Source organism: Cervus canadensis, chromosome 12 (genome assembly GCF_019320065.1).
Source record: "Cervus canadensis isolate Bull #8, Minnesota chromosome 12, ASM1932006v1, whole genome shotgun sequence".
NCBI lineage: Eukaryota > Metazoa > Chordata > Mammalia > Artiodactyla > Cervidae > Cervus > Cervus canadensis.
The window spans coordinates 34,165,139-34,185,000 of record NC_057397.1 but is presented as its reverse complement, the minus strand read 5'-3'; the positions used below and the strand labels follow the sequence as shown (position 1 = coordinate 34,185,000).

At 37.9% G+C, this 19,862-nt stretch overlaps 1 protein-coding gene across 1 annotated transcript in view; it reads left to right on the top strand.

The window, feature by feature from the left end:
* The first annotated feature begins 9,308 nt into the window (after positions 1-9,308).
* The window catches only part of TRPA1 (transient receptor potential cation channel subfamily A member 1), a 67,869-nt gene continuing 57,315 nt past the window's right edge, over positions 9,309-19,862 (top strand). The window contains exons 1-2 of the mRNA XM_043483603.1: positions 9,309-9,347; positions 12,396-12,498. Coding sequence (XP_043339538.1) covers positions 12,444-12,498 — 55 coding nt within the window. The 5' untranslated portion in view covers positions 9,309-9,347; positions 12,396-12,443. The remainder of the gene's footprint in view (positions 9,348-12,395; positions 12,499-19,862) is intronic.

Genomic DNA, 19,862 nt, shown 5'->3' with positions numbered 1-19,862 from the left:
GCTTAGTTAGTTACTAATGGTTTGCTTGATGAATAAATGACAACGTGTCCTGAACACTAGATACACAAACACACACACACATAAATACACATATTCAAGCTCTATGTTAAAAATATCGCCCTTTCCTATGGGTCTCTATGATAGAATTTTCTAGTTTTGTTAACTATCTTTTACAGTATTCTGTTTTTCAGAATGATGCATGTGATCAAATAAATTAGAAGAAATTGCTTTTTAAAAATCGATATTTGAACTTACAATTAGAAGAGGGTTCAGAGATAATCAAGGCAGAAAATGAAAATTTTGCTTTCTGTAGAAAATTATAGGGCCTTCCTGGTGGCTCAGATGGTAAAGAATCTGCCTGCAAGTTAGCTTTGTGGATTCAAGTGACATATAATAATACATAGGGCATGTTTATTGCTGTGGTTTGGACATTTGTATAAAGGAATTATGGTAGTTCTTGAGTACAGGATGTTTACACCAAATATACTCTCCTTTATGATGACAAAAGGTATTTATATTACCATGACCTGTATTTACTCCACAGGTCTTGATATTGGGAGCTCTGAGTCATCATTAAGCAAGCTGGTCTAAGCCCTGGAAATATAGTGATGCCTTCCTAGATAATGTTTCCATGAGTAAACTTTTGTGGTGACAAAAGCAGAAGAGTGCTTTGGCAGAGTTGTCAATACTCACTCTTCCCTCATTGTAATTGGCCCCCGCAAAAAATAAGTAGGGCATGGAAGAAACTCCAGCCAGTTGATTTTATTCTTGACAATATGGGTGAGTTCTCTGTCCTGAATAAAAAATGAAGCCAGAATTTGGGAGCTAATCTATTTTAAAATTTTAATTGGTTTCTTCTTCCAGCACCCAAGAGGCATCTTCTAAATTTGCGTCATTTTTAATACAGGGGAGATGGTAATGATAAGGGCTTTTTGATGTTGTTGTTTTGTTTTTAGAATGAGTTACTAGTGTTCTTCCTGTGTCTTTAGTGAGAAATTGGGAGAGGCTATGTGTTAGGAGATGTGATATTATGATTTATCATATATATGTATATTATATACGTATATTTGGTCTTTGTCCCCTTTTCTGGCACAGAGCTCCTAAAACCATTGGAATTCCCTACATGTTGAGACCCACAGAGATATCTTTTGTATTGTTAATGTGATTTTGGGGAAGCGGGTAGGTAACTTAAGGATGGGGGATGGTCTTCAGTGGAGGCAACCACATTATTAGAGGGTTAAAACTTTCCATTCCACTCCCTTTGACTCTCAGGGAGAGGAGGGGAGGTCAAGTTCAATCACCAGTAGCCAGTGATTTCATTAATCATACTTATGTGATGGAGTTTCCATTAAAACCCCAAAGGAGAGGGTTTGGAGTACTTCCATACTGGTGTATATGTGAAGATCTGTGGAGAATCTAGAGAGGGCATAAAAGCTTCACACCCTTTCCCCATAACCTTGGCTTTGCCTGTCTTCATCCAGATGTTCTTGACTTATATCCTCTGATAATAAACTGGTCGTCTAGTAAGTAAATTTTTTTCTCTGAGTTCTGTGAGCCACTCTAACAAATTAATTGAACCCAAGGAGGAGGTATTAGGAACCTCTGATTTATAGCCAGATGGAAGGACAGGTAACAACCTGGACTTGTAACTGTCATCAGAAGTCCAACAAGAGGGTCATTGGGACCTCCAATCTGTAGCCGGTGGGTCAGAAGCACAAGTGACGACCTGGGCTTGCTCCTGGCATCTGAAATGCGGGTGGAGGAGTCCTGTGGGATTGAGTGCCTAGCTTGTGGAGTCTGATGCTACCTCCAGTTGATGGTGTCAGGATTGGCTTGTAGGGCACCCTGGTGGTGTCTGGAGAACTGTCTGTTAGTGTGCAGAAACCTCTTCTGCCAAACATTGATACTGCATCCAAGAATCTAAAGAGAAGTACTGTTTTTAACTGCAAGGAAAAAGGTCTTTATTGTTATACTAACAAAAAGTACAGAGTAGACCAGTTTCAAAGTTGCTTCAGTAGCTCAGTGATCGTGTCATAGACACAGATTCTGTTCAGCCTTTGGTACCATTCATATCCCAAGCTAACAAGGGAGGTAGGCAGAAAGAAAAGGGCCTTTCATATGATCCTTCTTCAAACAAGGAGTAAAGTTATTCTCAGAAGCCCACCACCCCCAGCCAACCTTCTCATGTCTCAAATTCTAGTTGTTCATGCCCAAACCAATCACTGGCAAAGTAGAACAGGATTATCTGTTCAGTTCAGTTCAGTTCAGTCACTGTCATGTCTGACTCTTTGTGACCCCATGGACTGCAGCACGTCAAGCTTCCCTGTCCATCACCAACTCCCGGAGCTTGTTCAAACTCATGTCCATCAAGTCGGTGATGCCATTCGACCATCTCATCCTCTGTTGTCCCCTTCTCCTCCTGCCTTCAATCTTTCCCAGCATCAGGGGCTTTTCTAATGAGTCAGTTCTTCATATCAGGTGGCCAGAGTATTAGAGTTTCAGCTTTAGCATTAGTTTTTCCAATGAATAGTCATAATTAGAACTATTATGGTTCAGTCCCTGGGGCTTATCAAACAAAACTCAGTATTATCACAAAGAAAAAGATGGAATGGAATGTCCTGGGTTGCATCATGGTTTTCTGCCACACACCATTTTGTACAAAGTACTCACACAAGGTTTCCAATCTTGCATGTGTCAACATATGTTATACACCAGATGTAGAACAACAGAAATCAACATGAAAAGAAAGAAAACCAAAAACAACTTATATATTAAAACTTTTCATGCACAGACACAACAGTATACTTTATTTGTCTATCTATTTTACGGAAGGTTTATGAGCCATGTCACTTTAGTAAACTTGTTCTAGATCAAGCATGAGTTGAGAGGTAGATAATATTTGAGCAGACATTTTCAATCCTGCTGCTGCTGCTGCTAAGTCGCTTCAGTCATGTCTGACTCTGTGCAACCCCATAGAAGGCAGCCCACCAGGCTCCTCTGTCCCTGGGATTCTCCAGGCAAGAATACTGGAGTGGGTTGCCATTTCCTTCTCCATTTCAATCCTACAACACTACAAAGAATCAATAGAAAGGAGTACTAACAGATGAATGCAATTTCATCACTACCATAAAAATAATTAAAATATTTACCTCTGATGATATTTCATCTTTAGATACCAAGTCACCAAGAAGTTTCTGGAAATCAAAACAACACTGTAAAAATGTATCAAAGAACTCAAAAGATAGCCTGAAAATCCACTGAAAGAAGGAAAAATCAACAAGTGGAGTTGGAGATTTTATCTTGGTTACTATTCCGGAACAAACACATCTGAGCTTATCTTCTCCCCAGATATGTATTTCATTTGCTAAGATAGCTTTTCCGGTGTTTAAATTTTTTTCATGTGTCTAGACACCCTTGTGGTTAGGCAGCAACCCTGTGAAATAGTGATGAGGCAACTTTACAGATAAGCAGGGAACATTTGGTAATATAAACACTTGCTCTATTAATCCTAATGGAAGATTAACATCTGCACAGAAAGAAAATTAGTAGTTCAAACAGGGAGCATCAGAGTCTGAGGTGTGCGGTGCATCCTTGGTGCCAGATTGGCCAGCATTTTGTGGGACTGTAGTCTATGGGGAGCAGAGTTTTGCTGTTGGAACGGATGGATGGAACTGGATCAGATTATTCCCATGAATGTGACTGCAATCCTCATTAAACAATGCTCTCTCAAGAGGAAAACACACACACACACACACACACACACACACACACACAAAGCTAGAAATGCAGGGTGCAGGAGAGAAAGTGAAAGGAAGATAGTACTGGGAAGCAATTGGGGGATAAGAAGAGATGAACAAGGGCTGCCATTTGCAGTTCTACTGCCCCCAGTCAGACTCTTATCATCCCCTGTCTGTTGTGTGCATGCATACTCAGTAACTTCAGTCGTGTCTGACTTTCTGAAAATCTATGGACTGCAGCCCACCAGGTTCTTTTGTCCTTGGGATTCTCCCGGCAAGAATACTGGATTGGATTGCCATTTCCTTCTTCAAGGGATCCTTAGACCCAGGGATCGAACCGAAGTCGCCTGCACTGCAGGTGGTTTACCTCATTGCAGGTAGATTCTTTACTGCCTGAGCCACCAAGGAAGCCCTCTGCTATATACAGTAGGACCTTGTTGTTCATCTTTGAAGTGATTTATAAGGAAAGAGGGTAATGATGTTCACCTTGACTCTCATTTTGACCTTTATGAGAGATTAACTGGTTATCTCCCTTGGGTCTGTGCTTGGACTCTTCCAAGGAGGACGGTATACAATGTGTCCAATATTAACCCTAACTTGGATTCACTCTGTGCCTTCCCGAGCAAGAACGTAATTTTACTTTGTTTCATTTTCTTAAACCACAACACAGGAAATTTATATCTAGAAGGACTGGCTCTTGGGCAAGCAATTTGTCTGAGAAGTTTTTATTGAGCTGAGTCAAGATGAATCAGACCATGAAATTTCAATGTTTACAGCTGAAAATAACAATTGCATGATTAGAGGGATGAAAGGAGTGGGTGAGGCAACTTGTTGATGCGTGGAGATTATTAGATGTTGGAGTTGGCAGTCAAGGATATCAGGGAATATCTATCCCTGCGTGCATGCATGCTAAGTTGCTTCAGCTGTGTCTGATTCTTTGCTACCATATGGACTCCTCTCCCGCCAGGCTCCTCTGTCCATGGGCTTCTCCGGACAAGAATACTGGAGTGGGTTGCCATGCCCTCCTCCAGGGGATCTTCCCTACCCAGGGATAGAACCTGTGTCCCTTACATCTCCTCCTTTGAGAGGCAGGTTCTTTACCACTAGTGCCAACTGGGAAGCCCATCTCTATCCCTAACAGTCCTTAAAAGTCATATATTGAATTGGCCAGAAAGTTTGTTTTTTTCTATAACATCTTATGGACTTTGGGAAAGTTGGTCTACCATTCTATGCCTAAGCTTTCTCATTTGTAAAATGGGACAAAATTAAGGACCTATTTTCATAAGCAGTCATGAGAATTCAATGATATAATAAATCTAAAGTACTGAAATGAGATAATGAGTATGAAATCTGGCTCATTGTGATCATTAATAAATGTTGGCCATCCATCTAGTGTATACCATCCAGTAATTGTGGTAAATATCATGCGACTCTGGAATAAAAAGCATAAGATATTGCTTCCCTTTTGTTAGAGTGATTCAATTAAAAAAATTATAGTCATTTCCTCAATGGTTTATCTTATTCCCAAGAACCACAATAAAGCACCTTTGACTTCAGAAGAGTCCAGAGGAGTCCAAGATTAAATGTTTCTCCATCTGAAATGTTCATAATGGTCTGTCTTGTACTGAATTCCTAATGCTTTCTCCTATTACTAAAAGGATCATCAGCATAAGAAATAAGCATTTTTGTAATGCTGTAATAAAACACAGTTTAGGTTGCACAAAATTGTGTAGTTTGAGAGCATTTTCTCATACATTGTCTAATTTGCTTTCAACAGAATTCTAGTGGGGCTGGCTTTACTTTTGTGCATAAGAAATCAGAGAAATTAATGACCAACCGAGGATTACGGAATTGCCAGATGGCATGCTGGGACTCAGACTTTGGTTTTCTTACTTCAACTTCCATGTCATTGCATGACCTTTGATCTCCTGGCCTGGAAAAGGCTGGATTAACAGAGCATGTGGGGGATCTTCTATGGGTGGATGGCATCTTGGCCATGGGGTTGCTTATTTCTTACTGGGGCCATAGACCAACATTTGTAGTGTTCTGTATATCATCTCAAAGAGTCAGACATGACTTAGTGACTGAACAACAACAACTATATTGGTCTATAGTTGTTTTAATTTTTTTTTTTTCAATTTCTCTTTTATTTATTTATTTATTTTTTCCAGTGGGTTTTGTCATACATTGATATGAATCAGCCACAGATTTACACGTATTCCCCATTCCGATCCCCCCTCCCACCTCCCTCTCCACCCGATTCCTCTGGGTCTTCCCAGTGCACCAGGCCTAATCACTTGTCTCATGCATCCCACCTGGGCTGGTGATCTGTTGCACCATAGATATTATACATGCTGTTCTTTCGAAACATCCCACCCTCACCTTCTCCCACAGAGTTCAAAAGTCTGTTCTGTACTTCTGTGTCTCTTTTTCTGTTTTGCATATAGGGTTATCGTTACCATCTTTCTAAATTCCATATATATGTGTTAGTATGCTGTAATGTTCTTTATCTTTCTGGCTTACTTCATTCTGTATAATGGGCTCCAGTTTCATCCATCTCATTAGAACTGATTCAAATGAATTCTTTTTAATGTCGGAGTAATATCCCATGGTGTATATGTACCACAGCTTCCTTATCCATTCATCTGCTGATGGGCATCTAGGTTGCTTCCATGACCTGGCTATTATAAACAGATGGCTAACAAACACATGAAAAGATGCTCAACATCACTCGTTATCAGAGAAATGCAAATCAAAACCACAATGAGGTACCATTACATGCCAGTCAGGATGGCTGCTATCCAAAAGTCTACAAGCAATAAATGCTGGAGAGGGTGTGGAGAAAAGGGAACCCTCTTACACTGTTGGTGGGAATGCAAACTAGTACAGCCACTATGGAAAACAGTGTGGAGATTTCTTAAAAAACTGGAAATAGAACTGCCATATGACCCAGCAATCCCACTTCTGGGCATACACACTGAGGAAACCAGATCTGAAAGAGACACGTGCATCCCGATGTTCATCACAGCACTGTTTTAATTTTTAAAATGAAATTACTGTATTCATTTCATCCCTGGAAAGTTCACAGAAAAACAACACCAAAACAACTAAATGTGAAAAAACAGTTACTTCTTTTATTCCCCCTCTGTAATTGTTGTTCAGTTTCTAAGTCATGTCTGACTTTGCAACCCCATTGACTGCAGCATGCCAAGCTTCGCTGTCCTTAACTATCTCCCGCAGTTTGCTCAAATTCATGTCCATCGAGTCAGTGGTGCCATCTAACCATCTCATTCTCTGTCATCCTCTTCTCCTTTTGCCTTCAATCTTTCCCAGCATCAGGGTCTTTTCTAATGAGTGGATGCCTTGCATCAGGTGGCCAAAGTATTGGAGTTTAAGCTTCAGCTTTTCAGTGACCATTCAGGACTGACTGGCTTGATCTCCTTGCAGTCCAAGCGACTCTCAAGAGTCTTCTCCAGCACTGCAATTTGAAAGCATCAATTTTTCATTGCTCAAACTTCTTTGTGGTCCAACTGTCACATCCATACATGACTACTGGAAAAACCATAGCTTTAACTACACAGACCTTTGTCAGCAAAGTGATGTCTGTGATTTTTAACATGCTCTCAAGGTTTGTCATACCTTTTCTTCCAAGGAGCAAGCGACTTAATTTCATAGCTGCAGTCATCACCTGTAGTGCTTTTGGAGGTCAAGAAAATAAAATTTGTCACTGCCACTTTTCCTCCTTCTATTTGCCATGAAATGATGGGACCAGAAGCAACAATCTTAGTTTTCTGAATGTTGGGTTTTAAGCCAACTTTTTTCACCCTCATCAAAAGGCTCTTTAGTTTCTCTTTGCTTTTTGCTATCAAAGTGGTATCATCTGTATATCTGAGGTTGTTGATGTTTCTCCAGGCAATTTTGATTCCAGCTTGTGATTCATCCGGGCCAGGATTTCACATAATGTATTCTGCACATAAGTTAAAGAAACAGGGTGACAATATACATACAGCCTTGTCTTACTTCTTTCTCAAACTGGAACCACTGTTGTTCCATGTCTGGTTCTACCTGTTGTTTCTTAACCTGTATACAGGTTTCCTAGGAGACAGGTAAGGTGGTCTGGTAGTCCCATCTCTTTAAGAATGTTCTATAGTTTGTTATGATCCACACAGTCAAAAGCTTTAGCATAGTCAGTGAAGCAGAAGTAGATGTATTTCTGGAATTCCCTTGCTTCTCTATGATCCAACAGATGTGGCAATTTGATCTCTGGTTCCTCTGCCTTTTCTAAATCCAGCCTGAACATCTGGAAGTTCTCAGTTCATGTGCTGCTGAAGCCAAGTTTGAAGGATTTTGAGCATAACCTTGCTAACCTGTGAAACAAGTGCAATTGTGTAGTAGTTTGAACATTCTTTGGCATTGTCCTTGTTTGGGATTGGAATGAAAACTGACCTTTTCCAGTCCTGAGATTACTGCTGAGTTTTCCAGATTTGCTGACATATTAAATGCAGCACTTTAACAGCATCATCTTACAATTTTAAGTAGCTCGGTTGGAATTCCATCACTTCTATTAGCTTTGTTCATAGTAATGCTTTCAAAGGCCCACTTGACTTGACACTTCAGGAGTCTGGCTCTAGGTGAGTGACCACACCATTGTGATTATCCTGGTCATTAAGACCTTTTTTTAAAAAATATTTCTTCTGTGTATTCTTGTCATCTCTTCTTAATCTCTGTTAGGTCCTTACTGTTTCTGTTCTCTATTGTGCCCATCCTTGCATGAAATGTTCCCTTGATATCTCCAATTTTCTTGAGGAGATCTCAGCTCCTTAGGACATCTTAATATACTACCTAGTATACAATTTCTGCTCAAAAAATGTTTCTGAGTTAATAATTGACTGACAATGAAAATGCATTAGAACCAGAAAACAGAGGACATATCAGATGAACCATCTCCAATCAAGTTGTCATATTTGATGTACAAAGCTAGTGTAACTTAAAAGATATTACAGCTTTCACAAAGTATCTTGTTAATTACTTTCTTAAGAAATTTATTTTTCTTAAGATAATGGCAGACTCAAATATATGCTTACGACATGAGGCATTTGTCATATTCTATTTTGGATAATTTTCTCTTGAATAACTCAGTTTTGTCCCCATTTTACTGGTATATAGCACATTTTATACCTGAATGACAATGATGCAAACTTTTATATACTTTTCTTGGTGATCCGTCTTTTATTCAGTAGAAGGATGGTGATTAGTTTACCACAGAAGCTAAATAACTCTCCTGAGGGTACCACTTTTAACTAGTTTGATTTGTGATATTATATTATAAGAGTAAATGAGATAAACTTCAAGCAATAATAAATCAGGTGACTCCTTTTCAGTAGCCAGCAATCAAATTTCAAAGCTCAAAGTATGAAAACTTTGTGTTCACTCATCATTTATATAAGGTAGTCTAATAAAAAGACACAATATTGACTCCTAGAATGAACCACCCTTTGTGTAATTATATACGACTATAAAAGTGGGTGCAACCTATGGACTGTGTGAGAAAAGGAACAACTCTTTACCTGGGTAACATCAGGTACAAGACGTCAATTTCCATGAATAAAGGTAAGCATGATTTTTATTCACTATCTTGTAACTTTAAGATTTTAAATGTCCTAACATTTCAGATGTTAGGTGAGTCAAGTTTTCTGATATAAGAAATTAACATAATGATAATACTTATTATATACTTCAAAGGCTAGTTTGTGTTTCAACTCTAAGGAATGTAAGTTCTCATTTTATATTTGATGTTATTTAGTTTCAATCTGGCCTAGTTCCCATCATGAATTGGATGAAAAAAACTTTATTTTTACATATGATTTTATTCAAATTGTTTGAGCTATGATTGTCCAGAATTACTGAGAAGCTTAATTAAGACTTGGAAATCTAAAAAGATTTTCTCTTTACAGACTGGGAAATTGAATGTATTCTTAAAACAATAAAACAATAATATTTCTATATACTGAAAATACATTGAACTACAGATATTATTTGCATTAACTGCTTAAAATAAATTCAATAAGATATTTTCATATATTGGTTTAAAATATCCTTGTGCTTAAAAGCTTCCATATATAATAAAGTTATTAAGGTAAATAGCAGAGGTGCTTTCTATTGCATTTTTACTGCCCCAGTCAACAATGACCTTGGTATAAATGAATTAAGTGTATAGCAGGTAAAGTTGTACCACAGAGGCTTTTCATAATCAGCAGGGAGTTTCAACTGTACTTTCAAATCCTATAGAGTAATACTGCTAATATGAGAAATCTACCATAATCTCCTTCATGGGCCGATATCATGGAAACGTATTTTAAATTTTGACTGTTGCTTCAGGTTAAATAGTTAGAAATAAAAATTCAGAACATGAAGATTAACCCACCATCTGATTAAGCTTTATAGAATACAGTTTACAGGAATAGAATACAAGTAAAATAAATTTATATAACTTACTTTATTCTAAAATTTGAATTACTATTTGCCATGTCACAATTGATTCTTAGCAAGGTTTTCTTCTGGTCTGGGGGCCAACTTAATTAGGTTTTTTAAATACTCACCTTTGAAATAACCTTATCAGATTCGCACTTTTATTAATTGCACTAATAATCTCTCTAGACCACAGTTGTCAAGGGCCCTGGAATGGGGCTGGTTTGGATGATCTGTGTCTATCAGTTGGTCTTCTGGGAGGTAGAGAGGGAAGAATCTGCTTCAGGCTTCTCTCAATCAAAGCTCATGGGCAGTCTCTGATTCCTGATAGAAAAGAGTATCTCACAGGCGTCCACAGTAATATGCGTATGGTGTGTGCATGTCTGTGTGTCTGTGTGCTTGGGCATGTATGTGTGGCTCAGACAGTAAACAATCTGCCCACAGTGCCGGAGGCCTGGGTTTGATCCCTGGGGAGGGAAGATCCCCTGGAGAAGGGAATGGCAACCTACTCCAGTATTCTTGCCTGGAGAATTCTACGGACAGATGAGCCTGGCGAGCTATAGTCCACGGGGTTGCAAAGAGTGAGACATAACTGAGCGACTAACATACACACATATGTGTATAACATCTATATATCTGTGTTAAGCAGAATTTTCTGTTTGGGACTTTGCTATCACCAAACTAATGACATGGCCTAGTGAGAAGTAGGATTTATTAAATATTAGTTTCTCCCCTTCCTCCCAAACCCAGTCCTTTTCTAATGTAACTTAATTATTTCAAGATGCACTATACAAAAAAAAAAGAACATTTCCACACAAGTTGGCAGACACAGGATAAAATTTCTTAAATTACAGAGAAAATAAGAGAAAGTGATTGAATTAAGATAGTTGTCTGAGACACATCTACTTTCTTTCCCATCTGAAAATGTGAAATAATAAAATATTTTTTTAATAAAGATAAATCCAAATGAAAGCAGGAAAAACAAAACAAAACAATGCATGCAACCAAAGGTTTAGAAATAGGATTCTGGAAAGATGGGAGGTCAAAACTACATCATGAAATTTTATAGAGCTGAGAGAAAACTCAGTGATCACACCAACGGTCATAAACTTGGAAGAGTGGGAGCTTTCAAACAGTAGAGAAATTTCTCTTTCTTTATGAAAAAAGTGATAGAGGAGGAGACAGAAAGAGCTTTGATGACATTCAGTCCCAGATCAGTCTGTCTTACATTAGTACACTACATTAACACAGGCTTTTTAGTTCTATGAACCAATCAATTCCACTATTGGTTAAGCTAGTTTTGGTTGTGTTTTTCTGTTATCTGCCATGAAAAGATACCTAACATTGTAGATACAAAAGAAGATAATGAATAACATGGAAGACGATTTCCCAGAGCAAAGAAAATCATTAGATTAGAAGCACCACAGAGTTCAGAACAAGGCAAAATAGAAATGCTCAGTGAGTTACATATTGGTGATGTTTTGTAACAGAATAAGGTGAAAATCCTAAAACATTCCAGATAGAAAAATAAAACAAATTAACAAGAAATGAATGATAAACAGATTGATATAAGATACTTTATCTGTAAAAATGAATGATGAAAAAGAAAAATAAAGTCTTCAAATTTCTCAGAGAAAATGACTTTGAAATAGTTTTATATCTATTAAAACCATCATCCAAGAGGAAGCCAAAATAAGGAAAGTTTTAGACATGTAAGGCCTAGAATTTTGTATCACCAATTTCTCTTCAACAAATTCTTCTTCTCTAGAAGAATCCCTTATATATGGAATCCAGGAAAAATTCATATGACTCTGAGAAAAGGAATTATAAGGATTGTGAGAAACAGTAATATAAAAAATAATGATAAAATTTACAGTTATCTAAATACTTTTATAAAGCTTAATTTTTTAAAATCTGAAACTAAAACCCTGGATATATTAATATGGGTTACAGGGATAGTCAACAAGAAAGAAATGTAAGCTGTTGTATTGTAAATGGGAAGATATAGACAAGCATTAACTTTTGAGATTGACAAAAATCTTAAGTGAGGAACAACAATAAAATATTTTGATTATTTCCCATCAGAGACAATGGAGGTCAATGTAATAACATTTAAAGTGCTTAAAAAAATCTGTTGAATAAAAGTTATACATCTAGCAAAATTATCCATTAATAATTTTTTTCAAGCAGAACAGCCTTACAAGAAATTCTAAAGGAAGTTCTTCAGATAGAAAGGAAATGATACCAGACTATTATGCAAATCTACTGGAAGAAATGAAGAACACTGAATACGGTAAATATTTTAACACTTTTATTTTGAAGTATATAATATACATAGATATAGTATGTACCCATAAATGTATTACAAATAATAATAATAGTATAAAGATGGGAGAGGAAATGGAGGTGTATTGGAAAAAAGTTGATATAGCTTACTGGAATTAAATAAGTACTAATCTGAAGTAGACAGTGATAAGTTTTGAACATTGTTATCACTACACAAAGAAAATAACTTACTAAAAAATCTACCAAAGAATAAAAATAGTTTGCTAAAAGAATTGTTGAACACAAAAGAAGTCAGTAAAAGAGGAATAGAGTAGAAGAGAAAGATATGAGACATAGAAAACACATATCAAAACAGCAGTACCATAGAAACAATTACAGTTAATTTCAAGGGTTAAACATTGTAATTAAAAAACAGATTCTGGAGTTAGATGAAAGAGCAAGATTTAACTTGACACAATGTATTAGAAATACTTTAAAGATACATAAAGGATACAAAAAAGGTCTACCATGTAAACAATAAATACAGGTGACCTGGAATAGCTATCTCAGACAAAATAGACTTTAACACAAAAAATATTACTAAAGACAAAGAAAGAAATTTCATAATAATAAAAGGGGAAATGTAACAGAATAGCAATAATTACAAATATGCATACATTTAAGAACACACAGCTACCCAAAAAGAAGTAAATCCTGAACAAAATGGAAAGAATAAATCAACAATTAACAGTTATAACTGGGGGCTTCCTAGGTGGTCCAGTGGTAAAGGATCTGCCTGCCAATGCAGGAGATATGGGTTCAATCCCTGGGTTGGGAAGGTCCCCTGGTGGAGAAAATGGGAACCCACTTCAGTATTCTTGCCTGGAAAATTCCATGGACAGAGGAGACTGGTGGGCTACATACAGCCCATAGGGTTGCAGAGTTGGACATCACTGAGCACTCAGGCATACACACAGTTATAACTGGAGATTTTAATACTCTTTTCTCAGCAACTGATAGAAGAATAGACAAAAAATTCACTAAGAATATGGAAGACATGAACAATGCTATAAACCAAACGGACTTTAAAACATGCAAAAACGTTACCAAAAGAAAGAGAATACACATTCTTTTGAAGTATACATGAAACAGTTTCTAGGAGAGACCACATGACATCCATAAAACAAGTCTCAGTGACTTCACATTTGAATTTAGATGCACTGAAATCATACAAAGTATTTCTCTGACCACAACCGGATTGTCAGAAACAACAGAAAGAAATCTGGGAAAACCCCAAATACTTGGAAATTAAACACACATTTTCAAAAAATAACTTGTGAATTAAAGAAGAAGCCACAAATGTAAACACAACAAATCATGGAATTTATGGGATGCAACTAAAACAATGCTTAGAAAGTATCTTGTAGCTTTAAATGCTTATATTAGAAAGATCTAAAATCAACCGCCTCTGGGTTACATATTGAGGAAGTAAAGAAAGATCAAGTCAAATCCAAAGCTACCAGAAAGAAAAACAAATTGAAGAGAAAAATCATTGAAAACAGTGAAACCAAAGGTAGCAAAACTATAGAGAAAAATCAATACAATTAATAAGTTTCTTCTTTGAAAAGATAAAAAAATATTGATAAACTATTTCTGAGAAGAGACAGATGACACTAATTACCAAAATCAGGAAGGAAAGAGGGGACACTACAAGAATTAAAAGGATTGTAAGGGAATTTTACGAACAACTTTACAGCAAGAAATAGGCAAGTTAGATAGACAAATTTCTGAAGAGAAACAAATCACCAAAGTTTACTCAAGCAAAAATATAAAATTTAAAAAATCTATAAAATAAAAGTGAATTGGTCATTAAATATATTCCCAGAAAGAAAATTAAAAGCCCTCGTGGGCTACAGTCCATGGCGTCGCAAAGAATCAGATACATACAACTGAGCAACTACGCACAGCACAGCAATAAAATTCTTAAGGATACATTTAACAATAATCGTGCATGATCTGTACATGGAAAACTATAAAATACTGCTGACAGAAATCAAGAAAGACCTAAATAAATGGATAAAAATACCACATTTATGGATTAGAAGACAATGTTAAGGTGACACATCTCACCAAACTGATCTATAGACTCAATGCAATTCCTATCAAAATCTCAGCAAGCTTTTCCATGAAATTGATGAGCTGATCCTAAATTTATAGTGCCAAGGACTTAGAATAGCCAAAACAATTTAGAGAAAAAGAAAATAAAATTTGGGGGACTTACAACATTTGAGTTCAAGTTTACCATGAAGCTATGAAATCAAAACTGTACGGTATTGACTTAAACACAAATATATCTATCAATGGAAAAGAACAGGAAGTCCAGAAACAAGTCCCTATACTTATGGTCAATTGATTTTTGACAGTAGTCCAAGGTTAAACTGATGAAGAAAATACAGATTTTTTTTAGCAAATGGTAACAACTGAATATCCACATGAAATAAAAAGAAACATTGGACTCTTGCAGCACACACAAAAATTAACTCAAAGTGAATCTTTGTAAAAGCTAAAATCATAAACCTGCTGGAAGAAAACATTGAAGAGAACCTTATGATTTTAGCAGACAAAAATTTATACATATGACACACAGTGCACAATCCATAAAATGAACAAATCAAATTTTTATCAAAATGTAAAAGTTTTGCTTTTTAACAGACAGCATTATGAAAATAAAAAGAAGCCACAAGGTCTAAGAGAATATTTGCAAATCACTTGCTTAATAGAAGTCTTAGATATAAAGGCTTCTTGGATATAAAGACTTCTATTAAGTAAGAAGCCGTTCTTAGAATAAAGAACTTCAGTTCAGTTCAGTTGTTCTGTCACATCTGACGCTTTGTGACCCTATAAATTGCAGCATGCCAGGCTTCCCTGTCCATCACTAAATCCCAGAGCTTACTCAAACTCATGTCCATAGAGTCAGTGTTGCCATTCAACCACCTTATCCTCTCTTGTCCCCTTCTCCTCCTGCCTTCAATTTTTTCCAGCATCAGGGTTTTTCCAGTGAGTCAGGTCTTTCCATCAGGTGGCCAAAGTACTGGAGCTTCAGCTTCAGCAACAGGATCAGTCCTGCCAATGAATATTCAGGACTGATTTCCTTTAGGATTGACTGGTTTGATCTCCTTGCTGTCCAAGGGACTCTCAAGAGTCTTCTCCAACACCACAGTTCAGAAGCATCAATTCTTCGGTGCTCAGCTTTCTTCATAGTCCAACTCTCACATCCATACATGACTACTTGAAAAACCATAGCTTTGACTAGACGGACCTTCGTCAGCAAAGTAATGTCTCTGCTTTTTAATATGCTGTCTAGCTTGGTAATACCTTTTCTTCCAAGGAGCAAGTATCTTTTAATTTCATGGCTGCAGTTACCATCCACAGTGATTTTGAAACCCCCAAAATAAAGTCTGTCACTGTTTCCATTGTTTCCCCATCTATTTGCCATGAAGTGATGGGCCATTTAGAACTGGACACGGAACAACAGACTGGTTCCAAATAGGGAAAGGAGTACGTCAAGGCTGTATATTGTCACCCTGCTTATTTAACTTATATGCAGAGTACATCATGCGAAATGCTGGGCTGGTGAAGCACAAGCTGGAATCAAGATTGCTGGGAGAAAAATCAATAACCTCAGATATGCAGATGACACCACCGTTATGGCAGAAAGTGAAGAAGAACTAAAGAGCCTCTTGATGAAAGTGAAAGAAGAGAGTGAAAAAGTTGGCTTGAAACTCAACATTCAGAAAACTAAGATCATGGCATCCGGTCCCATCAACTTCATGGCAAATAGATGGGGAAACAATGGAAACAGTGACAGACTTTATTTTTCTGGGCTCCAAAATCACTGCAGATGGTGATTGCAGTCATGAAATTAAAACGCTTGCTCCTTGGAAGAAAAGTTATGACCAACCTAGACAGCATATTAAAAAGCAGAGACATTACTTTGCCAACAAAGGTCTGTCTAGTCAAAGCTGTGGTTTTTCCAGTCGTCATGTATGGATGTGAGAGTTGGACTATAAAGAAAGCTGAGTGCTGAAGAATTGATGCTTTTGAACTGTGGTATTAGAGAAGACTCTTTTTTAAAAAATAATTAATTTTTTATTGAAGGATAATTGCTTTACATAATTTTGCTGTTTTCTGTCAAACCTCAACATGAATCAGCCATAGGTATACATGGAGAAGACCCTTGAGAGTCCCTTGGACTGCAAGGAGATCCAACCAGTCTATTCTAAAGGAAATCAGTCCCAAATATTCATTGGAAAGACTAATGCTGAAGCTGAAACCCCAAAACTTTGATCACCTGATGCAAAGAACTGATTCATCTGAAAAGACCCTGATGCTGGGCAAGATTGAAGGCAGGAGGAGAAGGGACCGACAGAGGATGAGATGGTTGGATGGCATCACCGACTCAATGGACATGAGTTTGAGTGAACTCCAGGAGTTGGTGATGGACAGAGAGGCCTGGTGTGCTGCAGTCCATGGGGTCCTAAAGAGTCAGACACAACTGCGTGACTGAACTGAATTGAACTGATGGGACCAGATGCCATGATCTTAGTTTTCTGAATGTTGAGTTTTAAGCCAACATTTTCACTCTCCTCTTTCACTTTCATCAAGAGGCTCTTTAGTTCTTCTTTGCTTTCTGCCATAAGGGTGGTGTCATCTGCATATCTGAGGTTACTGATATTTCTCCCAGCAATCTTGATTCCAGCTTGTGCTTCATCCAGCCCAGCATTTCACATGATGTACTCTGCATATAAGTTAAATAAGCAGGGTGACAATATACAGCCTTGATGTACTCCTTTCCAAATTTGTAGCCAGTCTGTTGTTCCATGTCCAGTTCTAATTGTTGCTTTTTGACATGCATACAGATTTCTCAGGAGGCAGATAAGGTGGTCTGGATTCCCATCTCTTGAAGAATTTTCTATAGTTTTTTGTGATTCACACAGTCAAGGGCTTTGGCATAGTCAATAAAGGAGAAGTAGATGTTTTTCTGGAACTCTCTTGCTTTTTCTATGATCCAATACATGTTGGCATTTAACCATTAATAAGGAACACTGATGGGAATGAGAGGTCTTGAAAGAACACTGCTTGAAAAGTGCCTGAAATGCTAAGTCCAGCCAAAGATAAAAGGAAAAATTAAATAATATTTCAATCTCTTTGTTTTCATAAGCAGAAAGCGGGGGGGGGGGGAGAACGTCAAATCTGTTAACACTAGCCATCTTCAATTTTCAGTGTTAAAAAACTAGAGGACAAATTAAAAGAATATTTAATTCTTTGCTTTGGGGGATAAAAATGGGGCATAGGGACAAGAATGCAAAAGGTATCCTTCAAGACAGATGCTGAGCTGGCAGCTAAAGCCAGTGACTATTACAAAGGGGCAATGTTGGCCTCCTATGACCCTCCTGCCAGCACCCCCAGTGATGCTGGAGTTCCCTGGGTCCAGATTCCTCTCTGAGGCCAACACAACCAACTGATGCTTACCACCACGACATGCTCTCTGCCAGGCTTCCAAAATGACCCCTGAAAACCCCTGAAACACCTTCCTCTTAGTTCTCTTTTTGCCTTAGTGACCCCTTTCAGCTAAGAATTAGTAGAAAAGCAACTGATCAATGTAATTGATAATCACAAATAAAAAGTTTTAATATTCCTATGAGGCATCTGCTTTTAAAATGCCAGGCAGACTGCAATGACTCAAGATTATTCTCTTTTTCCCCTGTTCCTCTAATTCTTTCCTTTACTGGTATCCCAAATACATTCCCTGCTTCAGCTAAATGATAATAAGGTATGCAGCTGACCCCCGGTTCTGCACTCCCTGGACACTGATGCTGCTGGGAAACTGTCTTTCAAAAGTCCACATCTGTGGGTCAATGACCAGTGATAACTACTTCAATAATATCCTTCCAAGGAATTCCATTCAAAGGGTGGACTTGATGGCAACCTGCCATCACGACTGGAAGATTTTGGGGGAATCTTTCCGTAGAACCTTTCCATAGTTCCACAGTATCATCATGCTACCTTCAGTTCAGTTCAGTTACTCAGCCATTTCCGACTCTTTGCGACCTCATGGACTGCAGCACACCAGGCCTTCCTGTCCTTCACCAACTACTGGAGCTTACTCAAACTCATGTCCATTGAGTCGGTGATGCCATCCAACCATCTCATCCTCTGTCGGCCCCTTCTCCTCCTGCCTTCAATACTTCCCAGCATCAGGGTCTTTTCCAATGAGTCAGTTCTTCACATCAGGTGGCCAAAAAACTTGAGCTTCAGCCTCAGCATCAGTCCTTCCAATGAATATTCAGGACTGATTTCCTTTAGGATTGACTAATTGGATCTCCTTGCAGTCCAAGGGACTCCCAAGAGTCTTCTCCAACACCACAGTTCAAAAGCATCAATTCTTCGGCACTCAGCTTTCTTTATAGTCCAACTCTCACATCCATACATGATTAATGGAAAAACCATAGCTTTGACTAGATGGACCTTTGTTGGCAAAGTAATGTCTCTGCTTTTTAATATGCTGTCTAGGTTGGTCATAGCTTTTCTTCCAAGGAGCAAGCATCTTTTAATTTCATGGCTGCAGTCACCATCTGCAGTGATTTTGGAGCCCCCCAAAATAAAGTCTGTCACTGTTTCCATTGTTTCCCCATCTATTTGCCATGAAGTTGATGGGACCAGATGCCATGATCTTGGTTTTTTGAATGTTGAGTTTCAAGCCAACTTTTTCACTCTCTTCTTTCACTTTCATCAAGAGACTCTTTAGTTCTTTGCTTTTTGCCATAACGGTGGTGTCATCTGCACATCTGAGATTATTGATTTTTCTCCCAGCAATCTTGACTCCAGCTTGTGCTTCATCCAGCCCAGCATTTCGCATGATGTACTCTGCATATAACTTCATTAAGCTGGGTGACAACATACGGCCTTGAAGTACTCCTTTCCCAATTTGGAAGCAGTCTGTTGTTCCATGTCCAATTCTAATTGTTCCTTCATGACCTGCATACAGATTTCTCAGGAGGCAGGTCAGGTGGTCTGGTATTCCCATCTCTTGAAGAATTTTCCACAGTTTGTTGTGATCCACATAGTCAAAGGCTTTGGCATAGTCAATAAAACAGAAGTAGATGTTTTTCTGAAACTCTTGCTTTTTTGATGATCCAACGGATGTTGGCAATTTGATCTCTGGTTCCTTTGCCTTTTCTAAATCCAGCTTGAACATCTGGAAGTTCACGGTTCATGTACTGTTGAAGCCTGGCTTGGAGAATTTTGAGCATTACTTTACTAGCGTGTGAGATGAGTGCAATTGTGCGGTAGCTTGAGCATTCTTTGGCATTGCCTTACCTACCCTTAAAT